Raw genomic sequence first — 27296 nt, 5'->3', positions numbered from 1 at the left:
GAGAGAGAGTGTGTGTTTGGGTACTGTGTGATTCTTTAATCAGTTTGGCTCATCGGACAGGTCAGAGTTCATGTTTGAAGTTGTTGAGTGGTTTTTGGCAATACACTGTAGATGTATGTGTTCCAGAGTAGAGAGTAGCAAATATTTCAGAGTAGAGAGACCCACAGTAGCAACTGTAATTGACTATTGATGGTGTCTGCTGTGGCAGGTGGGAAGGTGCAAATCACTAGAAAAATATATAATCTCTCAATGTTCTAATCTCTCAATGTTAATCACAAAATGCACCAAATTCATGCATTTAGCTGTTGAAATTATTTGTACATTTTTTTAGGGGGATGCCTCAGGACCACCCTACTGGCATTGGGCTGAACCCCCAATGTCTTCATATCCTAGAAACGCCCCTGGCTCTGATGCTCCCGATGGGTTTGCCCGATTTTAATCTGCTCAAACGAAATGAGAGGGAGGGAGAGAAGGGGGGAGCGAAGGAAGGAAAAGAGAGAGAGAGAGAGAGGAGGGGGGGACGGGTAGTACACTACGAAACTAATCGGATTATGGGAAAGTTTAGCGTGTGCCTGTTTCTCTATTCTACATTGGTTTCTATTCTATTCTACACTGGTTTGGTGTGTGTGGTACTTTTAATTTCTGTACTGTCCGTTTTCTCCCCGAAATGAGGACCGGAATTTTGTCTCATCTCGATGATGAAATTACAAATCGGTGGAACTCTCTCGGTTTGATTTGCAGAGGAGGACCTTTGACTGGTGAATTAAAATGAAGACAAAAAACACCAATAATCTTATAATTTCGAATGCGGACTACAAACCCGTGTTGCCTAGGTTGGTACTCCAGAGCGAGAGCAGAAATATGGTTTGATGTTTATTTCTCACGGAATGATGGAGTTGAAATATTAACCGGGAAATATTCCCCAAAGGAGTCGGAGCGGCAGTTGGCCTCTTGGATTACGTCAAAACTATTTGCCAAACCTTCACTTTCATTTCATTTCCAGGCTCTTTACAAAGTTAAACTCATAATCCGCGTTGATGTTGGCAAAAACATCCAAGTGCGCCAGCCCACATCCACCATTCTTTCCCCCAAGGAGGACAGCCACCTAGGGGGTTAGATGGTTCTGATCACGGACGAGAGAGACGGAGGTGGCTCCTCTACTACGACCCGTGTCAACCAGCTGCAGCAGAGCACCAAAGGCGCCAGCGTTTTCGTCCAGGTCCACCCGACCATAACCGCCGAACCCCCGCCCTTATCAAACGACGACTCATACCTCGGGTCCTGTGAGTCTGAAGGAGACGAGGACGATGACTACGAGGAATACGACGATTCATCGTTATTACCGGACACCAAGAGTATCGCCTCGGACGACTCATTCTACCCACCGGACGATGCGTTCGCGGACAACGAGCGGACCCCCTCCCCGCAGAGTCCCGAGCCGTTGTCCTTCTTCCAGGCGTGCTGCACCAACAATGCCACGATAGTCCGGATCATGATCCGACAAGGTGTGAAGGAGGCGGAGGTGAGGGAGACGGATAAAAACAACAGGGTAAGTCGAGTTCAATGTGCCTATATGTTCAGTGTCAAATAGTTTCATCGGAAAGTGTTCTGTTCTAATGTATATCCAGTGGCTGCTCCTCTTGTGTGTTTGGAGATTAGGAAAATATAATTAGGTCGTTTGGACACAATGGCGCGTGAGGTGCGAACTCATATGTGCGTAATTACGCATGGTCAAAATGCGTATCCAAAGTGATCAACTGTTGCATGTCTGTTGGATGAAGACTTGGGCATTTCACACATTTATGTCACAGGAGTTAAACAAAAACATGTCAGCCACTACAACAGTATTCAGATGATCCATATATCACCGACCACTGTACCTGATATTCAAACTTTCAGATTCATGAGGACCTTTGTATCCCAAAGTTAAACCTGTCCTTCCATCCCTGCTGAACTGAGTTGCTAATGTAGTTTGTTCCACATCTAGGCCTAAGTGCTGTGTTTCCCTGGTTTCCCTGGTTTCCCTGGTTTTGTTATGAAACTGGTTTCCTGTAGATGGATGAAACATTACATGGGTATACTGTATTTTACCCAGTTCCATGTTTTATTCAAGTTGTTTGATATAACGGCCATATTCATTTAATATCCTCTCAGGTGTGTGTGTGTGTGTGTGTGCGTGTGTGTGTGTGTGTGTGTGTGTGTGTGTGTGTTTGTGTGTGTGTGTGTGTGTGTGTGTATGTGTGTGTGTGTGTGTGTGTGTGTGTGTGTTTCTCTCTACCCATAGTTCATGGGTTTAGAGAGAGGAGCCTGGAGCTCTGCTAGTCATAATTACAGCAACAGGAAAACACTGAGCCTCTCACAGTCAGCAGAACAGCCAGTCTTGTATGCATGTATGTATGTATGTACGTATGTATGTATATATGTATGTATGTATGTATGTATTTCTTTGTGTCTGTGTGGATTTAGGGTAATTCTGAGAGAGTCAGTGTAATATAGGTTTGCTTTCTGACTTTCTAATATGAATCTACCTTCAAATGAAGGGCCTGTTTTAAGACAGTATTTTACAGAGACTCATGAGAATACTTTTCTAATTTAGGTCTACAGACTGTCCAGCGACACATTACAACTCAATATCTGTTTTCTATAAAACATAGTGTAGATTTTATTAGACAATGTAAGTCAAAGAGACAGCTAGCTTCCCATCTGTTTATCAATGTTCCGATCCACCTGGTGTTTTAACTGTCATTATGACTCACCAGATGTTTTTCAACCACAGCTCTCACAACAGAGAGACCTAAGAGGAACTGGCTGGAAACCACCAGTGGGGCCCCTCCTCCTTTGACACAGACACTCAAAAGCCACTGAAGACAAACGTCCCTTTAAGTCTTCACCTCTGTACGGGGCGGCAGGGTAGCCTAGTGGTTAGAGCGTTGGACTAGTAACCGGAAGGTTGCAAGTTCAAATCCCTGAGCTGACAAGGTACAAATCTGTCGTTCTGCCCCTGAACAGGCAGTTAACCCACTGTTCCTAGGCCGTCATTGAAAATAAGAACCTTGCCTAATAAAATAAAGGTAAAAAAATATATAATTTTTTTTGTTTTGCTTTTTTTCATGCAAAGGACAGTTGCATAAACACACTCACTTGTTCTATCAGTGTGCTGTATCAGGGGCTTTTCTCAAATTGTACAGTGAAGTGGCCATGCAGTCCTCTCTGTGTGTAATCACTGATGAGGTCAGAGTGCCTGAGGGAGGAGGAGCGGGAACTACATCATCGGAACCGGAGTGCCATGATGCCGACTGGATGTGTCTCTCTGCTTGGCCCTGTGCCTGCTACCCATCTCACCCCATGCTGTATAGCATTCCCTATCAATGCTCCTAGTGTGTGTGTGTGTGTGTGTGTGTGTGTGTGTGTGTGTGTGTGTGTGTGTGTGTGTGTGTGTGTGTGTGTGTGTGTGTGTGTGTGTGTGTGTGTGTGTGTGTGTGTGTGTGTGTGCGTGCGTGCGTGCGTGCGTGCGTGCGTGCGTGCGTGCGTGCGTGCGTGCGTGCGTGCGTGCGTGCGTGCGTGCGTGCGTGCGTGCGTGCGTCTGCTGTTCATTACACTGAGAGATACTCCTGTCTCCTGTCTCATGTTCATTACACTGAGAGATACTCCTGTCTCCTGTTCATTACACTGAGAGATACTCCTGTTTCCTGTCTCCTGTTCATTACACTGAGAGATACTCCTGTCTCCTGTTCATTACAATGAGAGATACTCTTGTCTGCTGTTCATTACACTGAGAGATACTCCTGTCTCCTGTCTCCTGCCTGCTGTTCATTACACTGAGAGATACTCCTGTCTCCTGTCTCCTGCCTGCTGTTCATTACACTGAGAGATACTCCTGTCTCCTGTTCATTACACTGAGAGATACTCCTGTCTCCTGTTCATTACACTGAGAGATACTCCTGTCTCCTGTCTCCTGCCTGCTGTTCATTACACTGAGAGATACTCCTGTCTCCTGTCTCCTGCCTGCTGTTCATTACACTGAGAGATACTCCTGTCTCCTGTTCATTACACTGAGAGATACTCCTGTCTCCTGTTCATTACACTGAGAGATACTCCTGTCTCCTGTTCTTTACACTGAGAGATACTCCTGTCTCCTGTTCATTACACTGAGAGATACTCCTGTCTCCTGTTCATTACACAGAGAGATACTCCTGTCTCCTGTTCATTACACTGAGAGATACTCCTGCCCGCTGTTCATTACACTGAGAGACACTCCTGTCTCCTGCCTGCTGTTCTGTAAGACACACCTACTATTCTCCATGTTCCTGTCGCTCAGAGGCCCCGTAGACACTCAGGTTGTAAAACTGATGTACAACGCATTTGCACATAATGGTTGTGATCCAATGGAGAGAATGTCTGCACAAATATGTTTACACAGTAATGCTTGTGTTATTATTTTTTGTACAGAAAAATGTTTTTCTCACAATGGCTGTGCCAATTTTGTTGTACATCAGTTGTACTATTTGAGTGTGTATGGGGCCAACAAAGGGATTAGTGGTTCGGGTTTGAGATGTGTTTTCAGTTTGCTTAGTCACAGAAACAAGGGACAATGTTTTCATCTGTGAAATGATCTCTTGGATCAGGAATGATGACCGTAGCTATCTGTCACACTGTCAACAAAGCTCTGTTTTGGGTTTGAGTCTCTCTGTGTGACGTACGTCCCACATCTCATGTCCTCTGGTGTTACCGAGGCAACATCTATATCTGATACACAGACAGAAACAAAACTAAATCTGTTAAATATTTTATTAAAGCAAGGAGGAACACATATAGAATTCTGTTTACTATTGCTGTGGTTTAGAAGTTGTAAAATGTATCAATGGAACCTGGTCAGTTGAAGACAAGGAACGATGAACAGGCTACATGGTAGAGTAATATGGTAGCATACAGCAACAGAACACAGTCAACAACCTGTCTAGGGGGTTAAAGGTCATCCTCTGGACTGGACACAACCCTGATGATAGAGAGAACCTCTAAACCAGTGGAGGCTCTTCAGATGAGGAAGGGGAGGACTATAGTCCTCAGTGAGTTTCATAAAAACAAAAATAGTGAAACATGTAAAAATGTATCCTTTTTAGATAAAACTGTACAAAATATATTCACGTCACCAAATAATTGATTAAAACACACTGTTTTGCGAAAAAGGTCTATGGTAGCCTTAACAGCACTCTGTAGAGTAGCACCATGGTGTAGCTTGTACGACAGCTAGCTTCCGTCCTCCTCTGGGTACATTGACTTCAATACAAAACCTAGGAGGCTCATGGTTCTCACCCCCTTCCATAGACTTACACAGTAAAACAACTTCCGGAGGACATCCTCCAACCTATCAGAGCTCTTGTAGTATGAACTGACATGTTATCCATCCAATCTAAGGATCAGAGAATGAATGTAGTTCTGAAAGCATAAGCTACAGATAGCTAGCACTGTAGTGTATAAAATGTGTTGAGTAGCTGACTCAAAGTGAGAGAAAGACAGTAGTCAAACAGTTAGGGAGAAATTAGGGAGAAGCAAGAGAGAAATAGAGAGAGAGAGAACTTAACTTTAACTTTCACTTAGCTAGCAAATGCATATAGCTAGTTTAGCCTACTCAAACACCGGCTCAAACAGAGAGGGATGCTATGTTAGCTAGCAGGCTATGGCTATCAAACAGAGAGGGATGCTATGTTAGCTAGCAGGCTATGGCTATCAAACAGAGAGGGATGCTATGTTAGCTAGCAGGCTATGGCTATCAAACAGAGAGGGATGCTATGTTAGCTAGCAGGCTATGGCTATCAAACAGAGAGGGATGCTATGTTAGCTAGCAGGCTATGCCTATCAAACAGAGAGGGATGCTATGTTAGCTAGCAGGCTATGGCTATCAAACAGAGAGGGATGCTATGTTAGCTAGCAGGCTATGGCTATCCAATGCTGGAACTCTTCCAAGTCAAGGTAAGTGTTTGGTTTTATGAATTTATTGCCACCGGGGCTCGCCAGTGTAACTGCCAAACGGCTTTCTGACTGTACGCTGTACTAACGCGTTAGTTCTAGTAGTTCTAGTAGACTATGACTTGACAACGATGTAGGCTGTGTGTAGCAGTTAGCGGTTATGATATGAACGTTTGGCTTGGAAAGGTTTTTTCACCTTTTCACAGACAGCTGATGTGTTGTGCACTGAAATCCATAAGCGAAGGGAAAAGGTGAGAGAAGTAGAGCGCGCAGATAGTCTAATTATATTAAACAATGAGCAACGTGACCATGCAGTTTTTATGTGGCTGCTATGAAAGTGAACTGTTTTCGTGTGATCAGGTGGTGTATTCATTCCACCGATTCCGTTGAAAAACGTTTCTTAAACGGAAGCAAACGGAACGAAACGGGGATAAACATACCTGAATTTGTCCGATAGACTTGTTTGCAACTGTTGAACTAATGATTACACCCTAGATCAGCTAGATGCAGGCAAGAGTGTACATGGTGGTATTGAATGTGTCACTGTTTGTCACATTGTTTACTCACAATTCTCTTGACCTGTGTGCGTCTACGTTGTAAACTTTCATTCATAGGTTAGGTTGTAAGCAACCTCATGATTGGAACAGGGACCATTTGAGTATCATCGAGCAGCCTAAACCTATAGATGTTACATTGAACTGGGTGAATGGAATATGAATGACAGTCATCCAACATGCTGTAATAGAAGTAAGGCTCATAAAGACATGATCTCTCATCATAAACGGCACTGACTGCCACTGCTGTAAACCCCTAGAGATGAAGACACTGACTGGAGGGACAACGGGATGTTTTATTCAACATGTTACATTTCTTCTTTCTTGAGGTTGATCTTTCTTTTGTTGAGGAAAGGCTTCAAAGTTGAACATACTGTATGTCTTCGACACAAACACACCACTCTCTCAGTGACCTGTGGAAGTTTCAGCAACGGGCTGTTTCTTGACAGAGTAGTGTGTGCGTGTGTATTTGTATGTGTGTGTCAGCAGTGGCAGTCCCTCTCTCCTTCTGTCTCGGTTTAGCCTCTCCCACGCTCTCTCGCTCTCTCTCTCTCTCGCTCTCTCTGTCACACACAGATGGATGGACACACAGCAGATCACTAGAATGAGGCCACCCCTCTCTGTCCCTTCTCCATGTTACCTCACCTCTCTCTCTCTCTCTCTCTCTCTGTCTCTCTCTGTCACACACAGATGGAAGGACACACAGCAGATCACTAGAATGAGACCACCCCTCTCTCTGTCCCTTCCCCATGTTACCTCACCTTTCTCTATCTCTCTCGCTCTCTCTGTCACACACAGATGGATGGACACACAGCACATCACTAGAATGAGGCCACCCCTCTCTCTGTCCCTTCTCCATGTTACCTCACCTCTCTCTCTCTCTCTCTCTCTCTCTCTCTCTCTCTCTCTCTCTCTCGCTCAGTGTGAAGCTGATAGGGCTAAGCTTTTCTATTTCTGTCTCTCTATATTCCGAGATTACTCCCTGGCACTGGGTCTCTCTCTCTCTCTCTCTCTCTCTCTCTCTCTCTCTCTCTCTCTCTCTCTCTCTCTCTCTCTCTCTCTCTCTCTCTCTCTCTCTCTCTCTCTCTCTCTCTCTCTCTCTCTCTCTCTCTCTCTCTCTCTCTCTCGCTCTCTCTCTGTGTATCAGCGTCCTGGGATTTTGTGTGTGTACCTGTGAGGCTGAGAGCGGAGTAGTTTCACTCAGTGACCCTATTGACCTTAAGGACCTCCACCTACAGTATATATCTAATGGGACTAGCCCTGATGCTCCTCCTCTTTCCCCCTACCCCGCTACACAGTTTCTCCCTGCAGTTAAGAGCTCCTTAAACTGACTCCCCGAAAAACATCTGGGTCAGATGGTTTAGACCCTTTCTTCCTTAATGTTTCTGCCACTATCATCGCCACGCCCATCTCTGACCTTAAGAATCTGTCTCTCCTTTCTGGGGAGGTTTCCAGTGCTTGGAAGGCAGCCACGGGGTGTCCTTTATTTAAAGGGGGAGATCAAGCTGATCCTAACTGTTATAGGCCAATTTCTATCTTGCCCTGTTTACCAAAAGTGTTGGACAAACTTGTCAATAATCAACTGACTGGTTTTCTTGATGTCTATAATATTCTCTCTGGTATGCCGTCTGATTTATGGATGTGTCACTGCAACCTTCAATGTCTTAATTTATGTCACCACTGTTCTTGACTCTAAGCAATGATGTGCTTATATTTTATTGACTTGGCCAAAGCATTTTGATAGGTAGCCATTACAAGTTGATCACCAAACATTTCTGTAAAAAACCCAACGATAAGCCCTATTCTTTATTTGTTTGCAGGTAGCTGCACTTGATTCAGCAGCGCTAGTGCCGGGAAGTCAAAGTGTTCCCATGTTGAATCATTTCATGTGTCTGAAGGTAGAACTCCGCCTACCCGCAGGCCCAGAGAAACAGATCATGTGCACCTATAGGCCTACCGCTGGCCAATCAGATAGCTGAGATCACAGTGTCTAGTTTCCTCGCTCCATAGACTGTAAAAAGAAACCTTGAACATTTTTGAAACTATGACTAGAGAGAGACTGAATGAATACAGCAAAGAGCTGCTGTTTTTATGATTAAGTTCATCTTTAAGTTGTTATTCAGCACATTGTTCAACAGTTTTATAAGACATAAAATGCATGTTTCGATAAGCTTGCGTTGTTATTATTTGGGAGTTGTGTCTTTTTTAATATCAATGAATATTTCACTTTCTCTGGTCATATGAGTAACAACATGAATTGGTGCATGAGGCAGAGATAATGCAGTGCGACTTGAGTTTCGCTATCAGCTGGAAGACTGTCTGTCCCCTTTTCTCAGCGGAGGGAGGGAGAGAGAAGGGACAGTGAGTCGCGTGGGAGGCAGCCTCAGCTGGCACCCGCACTCCCCTCAGACTGACCATCAGATGCAGGCCAATAGTCTACTCAAATTTTAAAAAAGCAAACTATTATGCTCACTCAGCTGTGCCTCACAAGTAATACAGCAAATGATCTATTACCAACCAGTGTGGTCATAAACCTTCCATTTTGAAAATGGTTTGAGAAGAACAACATTGGTGGGAAAAATGAAGTGTATGCAGTGATAATGTTTCAGAGCATTTTTAAACATTTATTTTGGGTCATTTTCATTGTTGGACATAAAATATTTTCAAAACAGTTTTGAAATGATTATGTAGTGAAACATTTGTTTGCGATCAGTTTGACGTCTACAAATGATTTGTAATTATGTTCTGGCCCCCATCCACTCAAGAAAAAAATTGCCCATGACTGAATTTAGTCGATGATCCCTGGTATTGCGCTTTATTAAGTCACCTCATACACTGTAAGTACTTAGGAGTATGGTTAGACTACACTGTCTTTCTCTCAGCACATACTGTGGCTTGCGAAAGTATTCACCCCCTTGGCATTTTTCCTATTTTGTTGCCTTACAACCTGGAATTAAAATAGATTTTTGGGTGGTTTGTATCATTTGATTTACACAACACGTCTACCACTTTGAAGATGCAAAATATTTTTTTATTGTGAAGCAAACAAGAAATAACACAGAAAACAGAAAACTTGAGCGTGCATAACTACAAGGCAAAACTGCTCCAGCTCCTTCAAGTTGTATGGGTTCCGCTGGTGTACAGCAATCTTTAAGTCATACCACAGATTCTCAATTGGATTGAGGTCTGGGCTTTGGCTAGGCTATTCCAAGACATTTAAATGTTTCACCTTAAACCACTCAAGTGTTGCTTTAGCAGTATAATTAGGGTCATTGCCCTGCTGGAAGGTGAATCTCCTTCCCAGTCTCAAATGTCTGGAAGACGGAAACAGGATTCACTCAAGAATTTCCCTGTATTTAGCACCATCCATCGTTCCTTCAATTCTGACCAGTTTCCCAGTCCCTGCTGATGAAAAACATTCCCACAGCACGATGATGCCACCACCATGCTTCACTGTGGGGATGGGATTCTCGGGGTGATGAGAGGTGTTGGGTTTACACCAGACATAGCGTTTTCCTTGATGGTCAAAAAGCCACATTTTTGTCTATTCTGACCAGAGTACCTTCTTACATATGTTGTGTCTCCCATATGCCTTTTGGTCAACACCAAATGTGTTTTCTTTTTTTCTTTCTTTAAGCAATGGCTTAAAGCCCAGCTCTGTGGAGTGTGCAGCTTTTATTATTTTTATTTCACCTTTATTTAACCAGGTAGGATAGTTGAGATCAAGTTTGCAACTGATACCTGGCCAAGATAAAGCAAAGCAGTTCGACAAATACAACAACACAGAGTTACACATGGAGTAAAACAAACATACAATCAATAATACAGTAGACAAATCTATATATAGCAAACAAGTGAAGACCTAAGTGTATGTAAACTTCCGACTTCAACTGTATGTTCTTTACCATTCTGCCATCAGATTTGTCACCAAAGCTCCTTTTAGGACACATCACTGCACTCTATACTCCTCTGTAAACTGGTCATCTCTGTATACCTGTCGCAAGACCCACTGGTTGATGCTTATTTATAAAACCCTCTTAGACCTCACTCCCCCCTATCTGAGATATCTACTGCAGCCCTCATCCTCCACATACAACACCCGTTCTGCCAGTCACATTCTGTTAAAGGTCCCCAAAGCACACACATCCCTGGGTTGCTCCTCTTTTCAGTTCGCTGCAGCTGGTGACTGGAACGAGCATGGAACTACCATGTTTTGTTTCTGTCATGTTGTGTTGCTACTATGCTGTGTTGTCATGTTGTGTTGCTGCCATGCTGTGTTGTCATGTTGTGTTGCTACCATGCTGTGTTGTCATGTTGTGTTGCTGCCATGCTGTGTTGTCATGTTGTGTTGCTACCATGTTGTGTTGTCATGTTGTTGCTACCATGCTGTGTTGTCATGTTGTGTTGCTACCATGCTGTGCTGTCATGTTGTGTTGCTACCATGCTGTGTTGTCATGTTGTGTTGCTACCATGCTGTGTTGTCATGTTGCTGCTGCCATGCTGTGTTGTCATGTTGCTGCTACTATGCTGTGTTGTCATGTTGTGTTGCTACCATGCTGTGTTGTCATGTTGTTGCTACCATGCTGTGTTGTCATGTTGCTGCTACCATGTTGTGTTGTCATGTTGTTTTGCTACCATGTTGTGTTGTCATGTTGTGTTGCTACCATGTTGTGTTGTCATGTAGTTTTGCTACCATGTTGTGTTGTCATGTTGTTTTGATACCATGTTGTGTTGCTGTGTTGCTGCCATGTTGTGTTGTCGTGTTGTGTTGCTACCATGCTGTGTTGTTGTGTTGCTACCATGTTGTGTTGTCATGTTGTTTTGCTACCATGTTGTGTTGTCATGTTGTGTTGCTACCATGTTGTGTTGTCATGTTGTGTTGCTACCATGTTGTTTGTCATGTTGTTTTGCTACCATGTTGTGTTGCTACCATGCTGTGTTGTTGTGTTGCTGCCATGTTGTGTTGTCGTGTTGTGTTGCTACCATGTTGTGTTGTCATGTTGTTTTGCTGCCATGTTGTGTTGTCATGTTGTGTTGCTACCATGTTGTGTTGTCATGTTGTTTTGCTACCATGTTGTGTTGTCGTGTTGTGTTGCTACCATTTTGTGTTATCATGTTGTGTTGTTGTCTTAGGTCTCTCTTTTTGTAGTGTTGTGGTGTCTCTCTTGTCGTGATGTGGGTTTTGTCCTACATTTTGAATTCCATCCCCGCAGGCCGTCTTTGTCAATACAAATATATTCTTAATTGACTTGCCTAGTCAGATAAAGGTTCAGTAATGTTTTATTTTTTTATTCTGTGCTCTGCCATTCTGGCCACCTGTAATGTTTTGTTCTAGGAAATGTATGATTAGACATGTTTTTTAACACCTGCTGATCAAATAGATGTTATTTGTCTCAAAAACAGTGAAAATGTGTAACTTGTATAACAATTAGGGTTTCAAACAGGGAATAAATGTAATGTTTCCACAACAGGGTTGGGATTTGGACGTTGCTCCAGACAAAACACTATGGACACCAGACTGCTGTCTTTTAATCAACGAATATCTTCAAAATTAGCCAATTTAGTTGTTGAATTTGTTTTGTGGATGAAGAGTTTGCACTGTTGCAAACAAGTGAAGACAAATCTTACAAAAAGTAAAACATGATCCAACAACCTTGGACATGGAAACCTGTTACTCATGCACATTATAGAACAATGTCATCCACACTAAAGACACACCTCTTCACACAGATTCTCTGTTGTCTTAGTTACAGAACACTGTCATCCACGCTAAAGACACACCTCTTCACACAGATTCTCTGTTGTCTTAGTTACAGAACAATGTCATCCACGCTAAAGACACACCTCTTCACACAGATTCTCTGTTGTCTTAGTTACAGAACAATGTCATCCACACTAAAGACACACCTCTTCACACAGATTCTCTGTTGTCTTAGTTACAGAACAATGTCATCCACGCTAAAGACACACCTCTTCACACAGATTCTCTGTTGTCTTAGTTACAGAACAATGTCATCCACGCTAAAGACACACCTCTTCACACAGATTCTCTGTTGTCTTAGTTACAGAACAATGTCATCCACGCTAAAGACACACCTCTTCACACAGATTCTCTGTTGTCTTAGTTACAGATCAATGTCATCCACGCTAAAGACACACCTCTTCACACAGATTCTCTGTTGTCTTAGTTAGAGAACAATGTCATCCACGCTAAAGACACACCTCTTCACACAGATTCTCTGTTGTCTTAGTTACAGAACAATGTCATCCACGCTGAAGACACACCTCTTCACACAGATTCTCTGTTGTCTTAGTTACAGAACAATGTCATCCACGCTAAAGACACACCTCTTCACACAGATTCTCTGTTGTCTTAGTTACAGAACAATGTCATCCACACTAAAGACACACCGCTTCACACAGATTCTCTGTTGTCTTAGTTACGGAACAATGTCATCCACACTAAAGACACACCTCTTCACACAGATTCTCTGTTGTCTTAGTTACAGAACAATGTCATCCACGCTAAAGACACACCTCTTCACACAGATTCTCTGTTAGCTTTCCATCCTCCGTCTAGTTCACTTCCCTGGTTAGTCTGTCATCATGTTTAGTCTATTTTTATATCCCAACTTATTTTAATGTGATTTTTATAGCTTTTTATCCTGCTGGTTTCCTTCTGTATGTTAAGTGACTTTGGGTGTCTTGAAAAGCACTTAAAATAAAGTGTAATATGATTATGAATGAAACTGTTTTCAAATTTAAATTCATAACAGTTTGAAGTGCGTTTAAAAAAACAACAACATTCAAATCCTTTTGAAGCTGCTAAGCAGTTATGCAGAACCCAGTGCAAGAGCTGGGAGCAACATCAATCCACTACAGAACAGATTAGGATTTGGGAAGGACACACATTAATCTGCTTTAAGAACAAGCCAGCGCCCTAAATTTAAAACATCAGAACTTCCGCTATGTGTATGGCCAGGTACATTACGTGCAAAGGCAATATTTCACACACACAGCCATCGTCTCACGTAGAATTTAAACACCAAAGAACAATTTCGCTGCTCAGTTATTCCATGAATTCCTGATAATACACCACACAAATCACTTAAATCAGCCACACACACTCACACACACACACACAAATGTATACACACACACACACACACACACACACACAAACACACAGTCGTTCCCTAGAAGTACCTCTCAGGGTGATTGTTTCAGGGTTGAGCCGTGAGTGTCTGGCATTATTTTTAGCCTCAGCACTCAATAGGCTTGTCTCATACCCCCCTCCACCCACCCACCCAACCAACCACATACGCATTCACTCACTCACTCACGCACGCACGCACGCACAAACACACACACACACACACACACACACATTCTCAGCCGTCAACATATCTGTTAGACAGACTGCTAACACACAGTCAGTCAGGAAAGCAAAGACTAGCTTTTTCAAACAGAAATTTGCATCCTGTAGCTCTAACTCTAACAAAAAGTTTTGGGACACTGTAAATTCCATGTAGAACAAGAGCAACTCCTCCCACCTGCCCACTGCACTGAGGCTAGGCAATACGGTCACCACCGATAAATATACGATAATCAAAAATTTCAATTAGCATTTCTCTACAGCTGGTCATGCTTTCCTCCTGGCTACCCCAACCCCGGCCAACAGCTCCGCACCCCTCGCAGCTACTTGCCTAGACAATCTGGACACTCTCTTTCCAAAATTATACGCCGCCATTGTTGCAACCCTTATTACCAGTCTGTTCAACCTCTCTTTCGTTTCGTCCGAGATCCCTAAAGATTGGAAAGCTGCCGTGGTCATCCCCCTCTTCAAAGGGGGTGACACTCTAGACCCAAACTGTTACAGACCTATATCCATCCTTCCCTGCCTTTCTAAAGTCTTCGAAAGCCAAGTTAATAAACAGATCACTGACCATTTCGAATCCCACCGTACCTTCTCCGCTGTGCAATCCGGTTTCCGAGCTGGTCACGGGCCACGCTCAAGGTACTAAACGATATCATAACCGCCATCAATAAAAGACAGTACTGTGCAGCCGTCTTCATCGACCTGGCCAAGGCTTTCGACTCTGTCAATCACCGTATTCTTATCGGCAGACTCAATAGCCTTGGTTTCTCAAATGACTGCCTTGCCTGGTTCACCAACTACTTCGCAGACAGAGTTCAGTGTGTTCTCCGGACCTCTGGCAGTCTATGGGGGTACCACAGGGTTCAAATCTCGGGGCGACTCTTTTCTCTGTATATATCAACGATGTCGCTCTTGCTGCTGGTGATTCCCTGATCCACCTCTACGCAGACAACACCATTCTGTACACATCTGGCCCTTCTTTGGACACTGTGTTAACTAACCTCCAAACGAGCTTCAATGCCATACAACACTCCATCTGTGGCCTCCAACTGTTCTTAAACGCTAGCAAAACCAAATGCATGCTTTTCAACCATTCGCTGCCCGCACCCGCCCGCCCGACTAGCATCACTACTCTGGACGGTTCTGACCTAGAATATGTGGACATCTACAAATACCTAGGTGTCTGGCTAGACTGTAAACTCTCCTTCCAGACTCATATAAAACATCTCCAATCCAAAATCAAATCTAGAATCGGCTTTCTATTTCGCAACAAAGCCTCTTCACTCACGCCGCCAAACTTACCCTAGTAAAACTGACGATCCTACCGATCCTCGACTTCGGCGATGTCATCTACAAAATAGCTTCCAATACTCTTCTCAGCAAACTGGATGCAGTTTATCACAGTGCCATCAGTTTTGTTACTAAAGCACCTTATACCACCCACCACTGCGACCTGTATGCTCTAGTCGGCTGGCCCTCGCTACATATTCGTCGCCAGACTCACTGGCTCCAGGTCATCTGTAATTCTATGCTAGGTAAAGATCCGTCTTATCTCAGTTCACTGGTCACGATAACAACACCCACCCGTAGCACACGTTCCAGCAGGTGTATCTCACTGATCATCCCCAAAGCCAACACCTCATTTGGCCGCCTTGCTTCCAGTTCTCTGCTGCCAGTGACTGGAACGAATTTCAAAAATCGCTGAAGCTGGAGACTTACATTTCCCTCACTAAATTTAAACATCAGCTATCTGAGCAGCTAAGTGATCGCTGCAGCTGAACATAGTCCATCTGTAAATAGCCCACCCAATCTACGTACCTCATCCCCATATTGTTTATATTTACTTTGCTGCTCTTTTAAACACAAGTATCACTATTTACACACCATCATCTGCTCATCATCATCTGCTCATCTATCACTCCAGTGTTAATCTGCTAAATTGTAAATACTTTGCTACTATGGCCTATTTTTTGCCTTACCACCTCATGCCATTTGCACACAATGTATATAGACTTTCTTTGTTTCTACTGTGTTATTGACTGTACGCTTGTTTATTCCATGTGTAACTCTGTGTTGTTGTTTCTGTCGCACTGCTTTGCTTTATCTTGGCCAGGTCCCAGTTGTAAATGAGAACTTGTTCTCAACTGGCCTACCTGGTTAAATAAAGGTGTTCTCAACTGGCCTACCTGGTTAAATAAAGGTGTTCTCAACTGGCCTACCTGGTTAAATAAAGGTGTTCTCAACTGGCCTACCTGGTTAAATAAAGGTGTTCTCAACTGGCCTACCTGGTTAAATAAAGGTGTTCTCAACTGGCCTACCTGGTTAAATAAAGGTGTTCTCAACTGGCCTACCTGGTTAAATAAAGGTGTTCTCAACTGGCCTACCTGGTTAAATAAAGGTGTTCTCAACTGGCCTACCTGGTTAAATAAAGGTGTTCTCAACTGGCCTACCTGGTTAAATAAAGGTGTTCTCAACTGGCCTACCTGGTTAAATAAAGGTGTTCTCAACTGGCCTACCTGGTTAAATAAAGGTGTTCTCAACTAGCCTACCTGGTTAAATAAAGGTGTTCTCAACTAGCCTACCTGGTTAAATAAAGGTGTTCTCAACTGGCCTACCTGGTTAAATAAAGGTGTTCTCAACTGGCCTACCTGGTTAAATAAAGGTGTTCTCAACTGGCCTACCTGGTTAAATAAAGGTGTTCTCAACTAGCCTACCTGGTTAAATAAAGGTGTTCTCAACTAGCCTACCTGGTTAAATAAAGGTGTTCTCAACTAGCCTACCTGGTTAAATAAAGGTGTTCTCAACTAGCCTACCTGGTTAAATAAAGGTGTTCTCAACTAGCCTACCTGGTTAAATTAAGGTGTTCTCAACTGGCCTACCTGGTTAAATAAAGGTGTTCTCAACTGGCCTACCTGGTTAAATAAAGGTGTTCTCAACTGGCCTACCTGGTTAAATAAAGGTGTTCTCAACTGGCCTACCTGGTTAAATAAAGGTGTTCTCAACTAGCCTACCTGGTTAAATAAAGGTGTTCTCAACTAGCCTACCTGGTTAAATAAAGGTGTTCTCAACTGGCCTACCTGGTTAAATAAAGGTGTTCTCAACTGGCCTACCTGGTTAAATAAAGTTGAGAAAAAAAACAAGAAAAAAACAACATATAGATTGGAGAAGAGGACTGTTACATACATGTAGAGGTTGGAGAAGAGGACTGTTACATACATGTAGAGGTTGGAGAAGAGGACTGTTACATACATGTAGAGGTTGGAGAAGAGGACTGTTACAGACATGTAGAGGTTGGAGAAGAGGACTGTTACAGACATGTAGAGGTTGGAGAAGAGGACTGTTACAGACATGTAGAGGTTGGAGAAGATGACTGTTACAGACATGTAGAGGTTGGAGAAGAGGACTGTTACAGACATGTAGAGGTTGGAGAAGAGGACTGTTACATACATGTAGAGGTTGGAGAAGAGGACTGTTACAGACATGTAGAGGTTGGAGAAGAGGACTGTTACAGACATGTAGAGGTTGGAGAAGAGGACTGTTACATACATGTAGAGGTTGGAGAAGAGGACTGTTACATACATGTAGAGGTTGGAGAAGAGGACTGTTACAGACATGTAGAGGTTGGAGAAGAGGACTGTTACAGACATGTAGAGGTTGGAGAAGAGGACTGTTACAGACATGTAGAGGTTGGAGAAGATGACTGTTACAGACATGTAGAGGTTGGAGAAGAGGACTGTTACAGACATGTAGAGGTTGGAGAAGAGGACTGTTACATACATATAGAGGTTGGAGAAGAGGACTGTTACATACATATAGAGGTTGGAGAAGAGGACTGTTACATACATATAGAGGTTGGAGAAGGGGACTGTTACATACATGTAGAGGTTGGAGAAGAGGACTGTTACAGACATGTAGAGGTTGGAGAAGAGGACTGTTACATACATGTAGAGGTTGGAGAAGAGGACTGTTACAGACATGTAGAGGTTGGAGAAGAGGACTGTTACAGACATATAGAGGTTGGAGAAGAGGACTGTTACAGACATGTAGAGGTTGGAGAAGAGGACTGTTACATACATGTAGAGGTTGGAGAAGAGGACTGTTACAGACATGTAGAGGTTGGAGAAGAGGACTGTTACATACATATAGAGGTTGGAGAAGAGGACTGTTACATACATGTAGAGGTTGGAGAAGAGGACTGTTACATACATGTAGAGGTTGGAGAAGAGGACTGTTACAGACATGTAGAGGTTGGAGAAGAGGACTGTTACAGACATGTAGAGGTTGGAGAAGAGGACTGTTACAGACAAGTAGAGGTTGGAGAAGATGACTGTTACAGACATGTAGAGGTTGGAGAAGAGGACTGTTACAGACATGTAGAGGTTGGAGAAGAGGACTGTTACATACATATAGAGGTTGGAGAAGATGACTGTTACAGACATGTAGAGGTTGGAGAAGAGGACTGTTACAGACATGTAGAGGTTGGAGAAGAGGACTGTTACATACATATAGAGGTTGGAGAAGAGGACTGTTACATACATATAGAGGTTGGAGAAGAGGACTGTTACATACATATAGAGGTTGGAGAAGGGGACTGTTACATACATGTAGAGGTTGGAGAAGAGGACTGTTACAGACATGTAGGGGTTGGAGAAGAGGACTGTTACATACATGTAGAGGTTGGAGAAGAGGACTGTTACAGACATGTAGAGGTTGGAGAAGAGGACTGTTACAGACATATAGAGGTTGGAGAAGAGGACTGTTACAGACATGTAGAGGTTGGAGAAGAGGACTGTTACATACATGTAGAGGTTGGAGAAGAGGACTGTTACAGACATGTAGAGGTTGGAGAAGAGGACTGTTACATACATATAGAGGTTGGAGAAGAGGACTGTTACATACATGTAGAGGTTGGAGAAGAGGACTGTTACATACATGTAGAGGTTGGAGAAGAGGACTGTTACAGACATGTAGAGGTTGGAGAAGAGGACTGTTACAGACATGTAGAGGTTGGAGAAGAGGACTGTTACAGACATGTAGAGGTTGGAGAAGATGACTGTTACAGACATGTAGAGGTTGGAGAAGAGGACTGTTACAGACATGTAGAGGTTGGAGAAGAGGACTGTTACATACATATAGAGGTTGGAGAAGAGGACTGTTACATACATATAGAGGTTGGAGAAGAGGACTGTTACATACATGTAGAGGTTGGAGAAGAGGACTGTTACATACATGTAGAGGTTGGAGAAGAGGACTGTTACATACATGTAGAGGTTGGAGAAGAGGACTGTTACATACATGTAGAGGTTGGAGAAGGGGACTGTTACAGACATGTAGAGGTTGGAGAAGATGACTGTTACAGACATGTAGAGTTTGGAGCAGGGGACTGTTACAGACATATAGAGGTTGGAGAAGAGGACTGTTACAGACATGTAGAGGTTGGAGAAGAGGACTGTTACATACATATAGAGGTTGGAGAAGAGGACTGTTACATACATGTAGAGGTTGGAGAAGAGGACTGTTACATACATGTAGAGGTTGGAGAAGAGGACTGTTACATACATGTAGAGGTTGGAGAAGAGGACTGTTACATACATGTAGAGGTTGGAGAAGGGGACTGTTACAGACATGTAGAGGTTGGAGAAGATGACTGTTACAGACATGTAGAGTTTGGAGCAGGGGACTGTTACAGACATATAGAGGTTGGAGAAGAGGACTGTTACAGACATGTAGAGGTTGGAGCAGGGGACTGTTACAGACATATAGAGGTTGGAGAAGAGGACTGTTACATACATATAGAGGTTGGAGAAGAGGACTGTTACATACATATAGAGGTTGGAGAAGAGGACTGTTACATACATGTAGAGGTTGGAGAAGAGGACTGTTACATACATGTAGAGGTTGGAGAAGAGGACTGTTACATACATGTAGAGGTTGGAGAAGGGGACTGTTACATACATGTAGAGGTTGGAGAAGAGGACTGTTACATACATGTAGAGGTTGGAGAAGAGGACTGTTACATACATGTAGAGGTTGGAGAAGGGGACTGTTACAGACATGTAGAGGTTGGAGAAGATGACTGTTACAGACATGTAGAGTTTGGAGCAGGGGACTGTTACAGACATATAGAGGTTGGAGAAGAGGACTGTTACAGACATGTAGAGGTTGGAGCAGGGGACTGTTACAGACATATAGAGGTTGGAGAAGAGGACTGTTACAGACATGTAGAGGTTGGAGAAGAGGACTGTTACATACATATAGAGGTTGGAGAAGAGGACTGTTACATACATGTAGAGGTTGGAGAAGAGGACTGTTACATACATATAGAGGTTGGAGAAGGGGACTGTTACATACATATAGAGGTTGGAGAATGGGACTGTTACAGACATGTAGAGGTTGGAGAAGAGGACTGTTACAGACATGTAGAGGTTGGAGCAGGGGATTGCCACACTGGGCACAGTTGTTGTGGGAGGTTAAGTGCCTTGCTCAAGGGCACAATCTGTCAATGGCATCTAGGATTTGATACCAGCAACCCTCTGGTTTCCAGCTCACTTCCCAACAGATTATTTTCCCAGTCAGACCCAGGATTCAAACTGACAAACCTCCGGTTGCTGGCTCGCCTCTCATCTTGTCTACTATACATTTTACTCCTAATAGAAAGAATACTGCTGTCTCTATTGTACTGTCCTTTAGTCCTCTCCTTTGTAACCAATACCTCTTCTATCCTTTCTCTATCTCCATCTCCTCTCCTTTGTACCCAATACCTCTTCTATCCTTTCTCTATCTCCATCTCCTCTCCTTTGTAACCAATACCTCTTCTATCCTTTCTCTATCTCCATCTCCTCTCCTTTGCCTTTCTCCACTCATCTACACCCCCACCCATCCTCCCTCTCTGGCAGTAGTGTTTGTTTTGGCTGATGGAGTGTTGGCCTTCCGGAAAACACTGGCACTTTTCCAGGAGATTCCAAGCTGTATACACACACATTTCACTGGCATTCCAATAACACTGGCATTCCAAGAACACGGCATTCCAAGAACACGGCGTGACAGAAAGCAGTAGGAGTTTTCCACAAGGATCGAAATTCTGTTTTAACAGCAAACAAAACTGATTTAATGTTGACGGTATGATATTAGTTTTGGACCGTACATACAGGCCTCCCGTTGTTGTCTAACCTCATTGACACTGGCTTGGATCTCATATCATGTTTCCCCAGTTAAGCATCAGAACAGAACTAGCACTGTCAACTAGATTGTCTATTCAGGAACCAACTTTGCCATGCAGACACGCACGCAAGCACGCACAGTGGCCTTCCCGGAACAGTAGCCACCTCAGCGCTATAGGTCGCTATAGGTAGAGAGGGTGGGAGGGAGAAACACAGCTGTTGAAGACAGAACATTAAAACGCATGTGACTGTCTGAGATAGCCTTTTATTAAACCTTTTCTCTCTATATATATCTCTCTCGCTCTCACTCTCTCTCTCTATATCTCTCTCTCTATCTCTCTATCTCTCTATATATATCTCTCTATCTCTCTATATCTCTCTCTCTCTATATATATATATCTCTAACTCTATATATCTCTCTCTCTATATATATATCTCTAACTCTATATATATATCTCTCTCTCTCTCTCTCTCTCTCTATATCTCTCCCTCTCTCTCTCTCTCTCTATATATATATATATATATCTCTCTCTCTATCTCTCTCTCTATATATATCTCTCTCTATCTCTATATTTCTCTATCTCTATATCTCTCTCTATATATATATATCTCTCTCTCTATCTCTCTCTCTCTATCTCTCTCGCACTCTCTCTCTCTCACACACAGACGGGGTTGATGGTGGCATGCTACCAGGGTTATGTTGACGTTGTCATAGCGTTGGCTCAGTGTTGTCACCTGGATGTCAACTGGCAGGACACTGAGGGGAATACCGCCCTCATCACAGCTGCACAGGCAGGTACGACACACAAACACACAGACCCACACACACCGCATGCTCGCACACAGACCCACACACACCGCATGCGCGCACCCAGACCCACACACACCGCATGCGCGCACACAGACCCACACACACTCGCATGCGCGCACACAGACCCACACACACTCGCATGCGCGCACACAGACCCACACACACTCGCATGCGCGCACACAGACCCACACACACTCGCATGCGCACACACACAGATCCACACATTTCAAAAGGCTCTCCCCATCTCGCCCCACCTCCAGGTCACATAATGATCAGTAACTACCTGTTGAACTACTCCCCTGGTCTGGACATAGAGAGGAGGAACTGTCATGGCTTCACCGCTCTGATGAAAGCTGCTATGCAGGGCAGGGTGGAGTGTGTACGAGCCCTGATGCTAGCAGGTAAGTACACAGATGGACAAACAAATTCACCTGGTTTATATTTAACTTACTTGAACATATATTTCATCATTCACATTTCAATAATATTTAACTTCAAACAGTAATTTAAAGCAGAAATAACATCTACCAGTAGGGTTCAATTTGCCATCTGAAGGATCTCGTCATACATTTATCTCCTTGCCTCTCTCCTCCTTCTCTCTCTCCTCCTTCTCTCTCTCCTCCTCTCTCCTCCTTCTCTCTCTCCTCCTCTCTCCTCCTTCTCCCTCCTACTATCTCCTCCTTCTCTCTCTCCTACTCTCTCCTCCCTCTCCCTCCTACTATCTCCTCCTTCTCTCCTCCTTCTCTCTCTCCTCTCTCCTCCCTCTCCCTCCTACTCTCTCCTCCTTCTCTCTCTCCTCCTCTCTCCTCCTTCTCTCTCTCCTCCTCTCTCCTCCTTCTCTCTCTCCTACTATCTCCTCCTCTCTCCTCCTTCTCTCTCTCCTCCTCTCTTCTCCTTCTCCCTCTTACTATCTCCTCCTTCTCTCCTCCTTCTCTCTCTCCTCCCTCTCCCTCCTACTATCTCCTACTCTCTCCTCCTTCTCTCTCTCCTACTCTCTCCTCCTTCTCTCTCTCCTCCTCTCTCCTCCTTCTCTCTCTCCTCCTCTCTCCTCTTTCTCTCTCTCCTACTCTCTCCTCCCTCTCCCTCCTACTATCTCCTCCTCTCTCCTCCTTCTCTCTCTCCTACTATCTCCTCCTTCTCCCTCCTACTATCTCCTCCTTCTCTCTCTCCTACTATCTCCTCCCTCTCCCTCCTACTATCTCCTTGCTTCTCTTCTCCTTCTCTCTCTCCTCTCTCCTCCCTCTCCCTCCTACTATCTCCTCTTTCCTCCTTCTCCTCCACTCTCTCCTACTTTCCTTCTCTCTCTCCTACTCTCCTCCTCTCTTTCTCCTCTGTAAGGAGCTGACACGGAGGCGAGGGACTTTGGTCGTCAGCTGACCTCCAGAGAGTGGGCGTTTTTCACAGGACGCTACGACACCGCCTGGGCCATGACACGTCTCCACTCCAGACCCTGTCCTTATCAACTATGTGACGCATACAGGTAGACTATACTTGATGAGTGATGATGAGGATGGTGGTGATGATGATGAGGATGGTGGTGATGATGATGATGGGGATGATGATGAGGATGATGGTGATGGTGGTGATGATGATGATGGTGGTGATGATGATGAGGATGGTGGTGATGATGATGATGATGATGATGGTGGTGATGATGATGATGATGATGAGGATGATGGTGATGGTGGTGATGAGGATGGTGATGATGAGGATGGTGGTGATGAGGATGGTGGTGATGATGAGGATGGTGGTGATGATGATGGTGGTGGTGGTGATGATGATGATGATGATGATGAGGATGATGGTGATGGTGGTGATGAGGATGGTGATGATGAGAATGGTGGTGATGATGATGATGGTGATGATGATGAGGATGGTGGTGATGATGATGGTGAGGATGATTATTGTGATGGTGGTGATGAGGGTGGTGGTGATGATGATGATGGTGGTGATGATGATGAGGAGGATGATGATGTTGATGATGAGGAGGATGGTAGTGATGATGAGAATGGTGGTGATGATGATGATGATGTTGATGATGAGGAGGATGGTGGTGATGATGATGGTGATGAGGATGGTGATGATGCTGTTTCTGCTGATGATGGAGGTGGTGATTCTTATTATCATTATACGATGTCATCGGTATAGTTTCATATTGCAATTCTTCCAATGGTATTATTTCCTAATCTGATATAATTGTTCCAGTCCAGAGTGGCCCCAGCTGGCGTCTCTAGTATCTAAGGCCCGGGAGCCTCGAGGCTGTATGCAGCGTATATCAGACACCATACGAAACGCTCTGACGTTTGCCAACATCACAGAGCCTGACGACGAAGGAGTCTTAGATCACCTAGTCACCGTGACAACAGCACTGGGGAGCCCCTTCGTGGCGATGGCTTGTTCCACAGTGAGTTAGAAACGTCTGTTTCTTCAGTCCTCTCACTTCTACTGTATTTAACCTCTCTCTCTGTCTTCGTGTTCTCATTGCTCCCCCCCCCCTTCCTCTGATATACCTGTTTGTACTTGCTCTTTAGGTGTGTCCGACAAGCCCACCTTGCGTGGGTAAACGTCGTTACTCCGTCCCAGAGATCCTCCGACGCCAACGGGCCAAAGAACTGAAAACGCAGAACCCTGAGAGGATCGACAACCACGGCAAACTCTTCCAGAACTCACGGGTCACTCTGGTGTCCAAACCTCCAAAGGACCGGCGGACCATCCTGCTACCGCCGAACAAAAACCCCACCACGACTAACCCTACCCTCGGTAAGGTGTCTGCGGCTGGGGCCTCTTCCTCCATGGCCCTGAGAAAGACTAGCCTGCTGCCTCTGGGTATGGTGAAGTGTAGCAGTGTGCGGCCGGGGATGTCCATTCCCAAGGTGAGAATCTCTAAGGCCCCAACGCCGACCTTTGAACCTGAAAGAGTCCACAGGAAGAGCAGCTTTAAAGACGGAGGGGGTGACTTCCTGCAGCTTCCCAAGTGGAGGTATAAAGAACTGAAGGAGGAGAGGAAGAGAGCAGAGGAGGCGGAGAGGAGGAGGGTGGAGGCGGCCACGAGGCGGCACCTGGGTTCCAGGAAGAAGAAATGACATCGTAGGAGGAAGTGATGTCACTCCACCCTGTCCTCCACTGTTGCCTAGGTAGCAGTTCAGAGGTTTTTTTTTTGCTTTTTGAGGGAGTAAAAGTGACAGTGCTTTATTTTCTAATGCATTTGATCCACAAAATCAGCAGTATTTTTATAGTGTGATTTCTGTATTACCTGACACTTACCCAGGCTACAAACCCATATGATCTGACTGTGTACAGATCATGTTTCACTAATATATCTGACACATCACACGTTGAAACTTTATTGCCTAAAATGATGATACTATACGCTTCGGGAAGGGTTAGAATGGGACAAATATAAAGGGTTAAAATATGGCGTAGCCTATACAACCGTTGAGTAAGCCTCCCAGCATGTCAAACTGACTTATCGTCAAAGATAAACATAAGATAAGCATTATTTTGTTACCAGTGGCATTTGACTGACTTTTTTAGATAGGCACTGTGCTTTGATATGTTGAAATGGCATCTACTTTATATTGGCTTTTTGAAAGCTTTTCTAATTCTGTGAATGTATTTTGCATATAGATTGTACCTCATCAGGTATTTTTTTATTATGAGTATACTATATATAAACTGTTTTTATTTTCTACTAAAGTTAAAAGCATATTTTGAGAATGTGAATGAAAAAAAAAAGAACTGTCTTAGAGCAATAATATCTATCAAATGAGGAAAAACAAACTATATCCTGAAATGTTTACATGTTATGAATGAGATCAAAGTACTGCTACACTGACCTCAGATCAGCATCTAGGAGCACCTTCATCATGTACTTTTTACAAACACACGTGTGTATTCCGATCAGACAGACGCCATACTATTGGTTGAGAAGTTCAACAGAAAATAATGGATGACAGGTAGGATCACAAATGGCAACTGGAAAGTCTTGATATAATATAGTATTATTATGGTAGGGATTGATATAATGTAGTATTATTATGGTAGGGATTGATATAATGTAGTATTATTATGGTAGGGATTGATATAATGTAGTATTATTATGGTAGGGATTGATATAATGTAGTATTATTATGGTAGGGATTGAAGAGAAGACAATTTCACAGTGATAACCCCAAAGACAGGACTGGCTTTAAGTGGCATATTTTAGGTGTGTCTAACAGCCAATGTGATAAGTTGCTATGGAGTTAGTAGGGGGCAGTGGTTGGCACAAAAAATAATTTCTGAAAACAAATGGAGCAGGCTAGGCAGCAGGAGTGTAACCCTAAAATGCTTTCCCAGACATATCACAAAGACTCCAGGTGAATTCTGTGTCTGCCCAAGTGTGCCCTGGTTCCCCTCATTGATTTAAAAGGAATGGACGAAAACTCTCTAAACTCTCTGCTTATACAAGTCCAGTTTTAAAGAATATATATATATATTTAGTGAACAAGTGTACACTTCTCTCAGGAAGCCACGCTATGGATTTACGAAACAGATTTCCAAGGTTTTGTTTGTTTGAGTGGTAATGGAACCACAATGGGACCAGCAATATCTAGTCCGTGTACTCTACAATGTTCTTGTTTATGGTGAATAAAAACACAACTGGAATACAATGCACTCTTCTGTTTGTGTCTGTGAGAGTGAGTGACTCTTTCTAAAACATAAAAAAGATGGTGCATCATTTCCTGATAAGTACCAGGTGCATCATTTCCTGATAAGTACCAGGTGCATCATTTCCTGATAGGTACCAGGTGCATCATTTCCTGATAAGTACCAGGTGCATCATTTCCTGATAAGTACCAGGTCCATAATTTTCTGATAAGTACCAGGTCCATCATTTCCTGATAAGTACCAGGTCCATAATTTCCTGATAAGTATCAGGTCCATCATTTCCTGATAAGTACCAGGTCCATCATTTCCTCATAAGTATCAGGTCCATCATTTCCTGATAAGTATCAGGTCCATCATTTCCTGATAAGTACCAGGTCCATCATTTCCTGATAAGTACCAGGTCCATCATTTCCTGATAAGTATCAGGTCCATCATTTCCTGATAAGTACCAGGTCCATCATTTCCTGATAAGTATCAGGTCCATCATTTCCTGATAAGTACCAGGTCCATCATTTCCTGATAAGTATCAGGTCCATCATTTCCTGATAAGTATCAGGTCCATCATTTCCTGATAAGTATCAGGTCCATCATTTCCTGATAAGTACCAGGTCCATAATTTCCTGATAAGTACCAGGTCCATCATTTCCTGATAAGTACCAGGGGCATAATTTCCTGATAAGTACCAGGTGCATAATTTCATTTCCATATTTTGTTCTGTTACAGCCTGAATTTAAAATGGATTAAATAGAGATTTTGTGTCACTGGCCTACACACAA

General features: G+C 43.6%; 1 protein-coding gene across 1 annotated transcript; it reads left to right on the top strand.

Annotated features, from left to right (window-relative positions):
• Window positions 1-444: 444 nt before the first annotated feature.
• On the top strand, window positions 445-26522 carry LOC110490908 (ankyrin repeat domain-containing protein 33B). The gene is made up of 6 exons (XM_036943699.2): window positions 445-1549; window positions 21726-21855; window positions 22131-22271; window positions 23209-23350; window positions 24076-24274; window positions 24402-26522. The coding sequence occupies exons 1-6, from the start codon at window positions 1118-1120 to the stop codon at window positions 24951-24953; spliced, it is 1596 nt and encodes a 531-aa protein (XP_036799594.1). The 5' UTR covers window positions 445-1117; the 3' UTR covers window positions 24954-26522.
• The last annotated feature ends 774 nt before the right edge of the window (window positions 26523-27296 follow it).

Source organism: Oncorhynchus mykiss, chromosome 15 (assembly GCF_057628025.1).
Source record: "Oncorhynchus mykiss isolate SJ-2025 chromosome 15, ASM5762802v1, whole genome shotgun sequence".
Classification (NCBI taxonomy): domain Eukaryota; kingdom Metazoa; phylum Chordata; class Actinopteri; order Salmoniformes; family Salmonidae; genus Oncorhynchus; species Oncorhynchus mykiss.
This window is presented reverse-complemented; position numbering and strand designations above follow the sequence as displayed.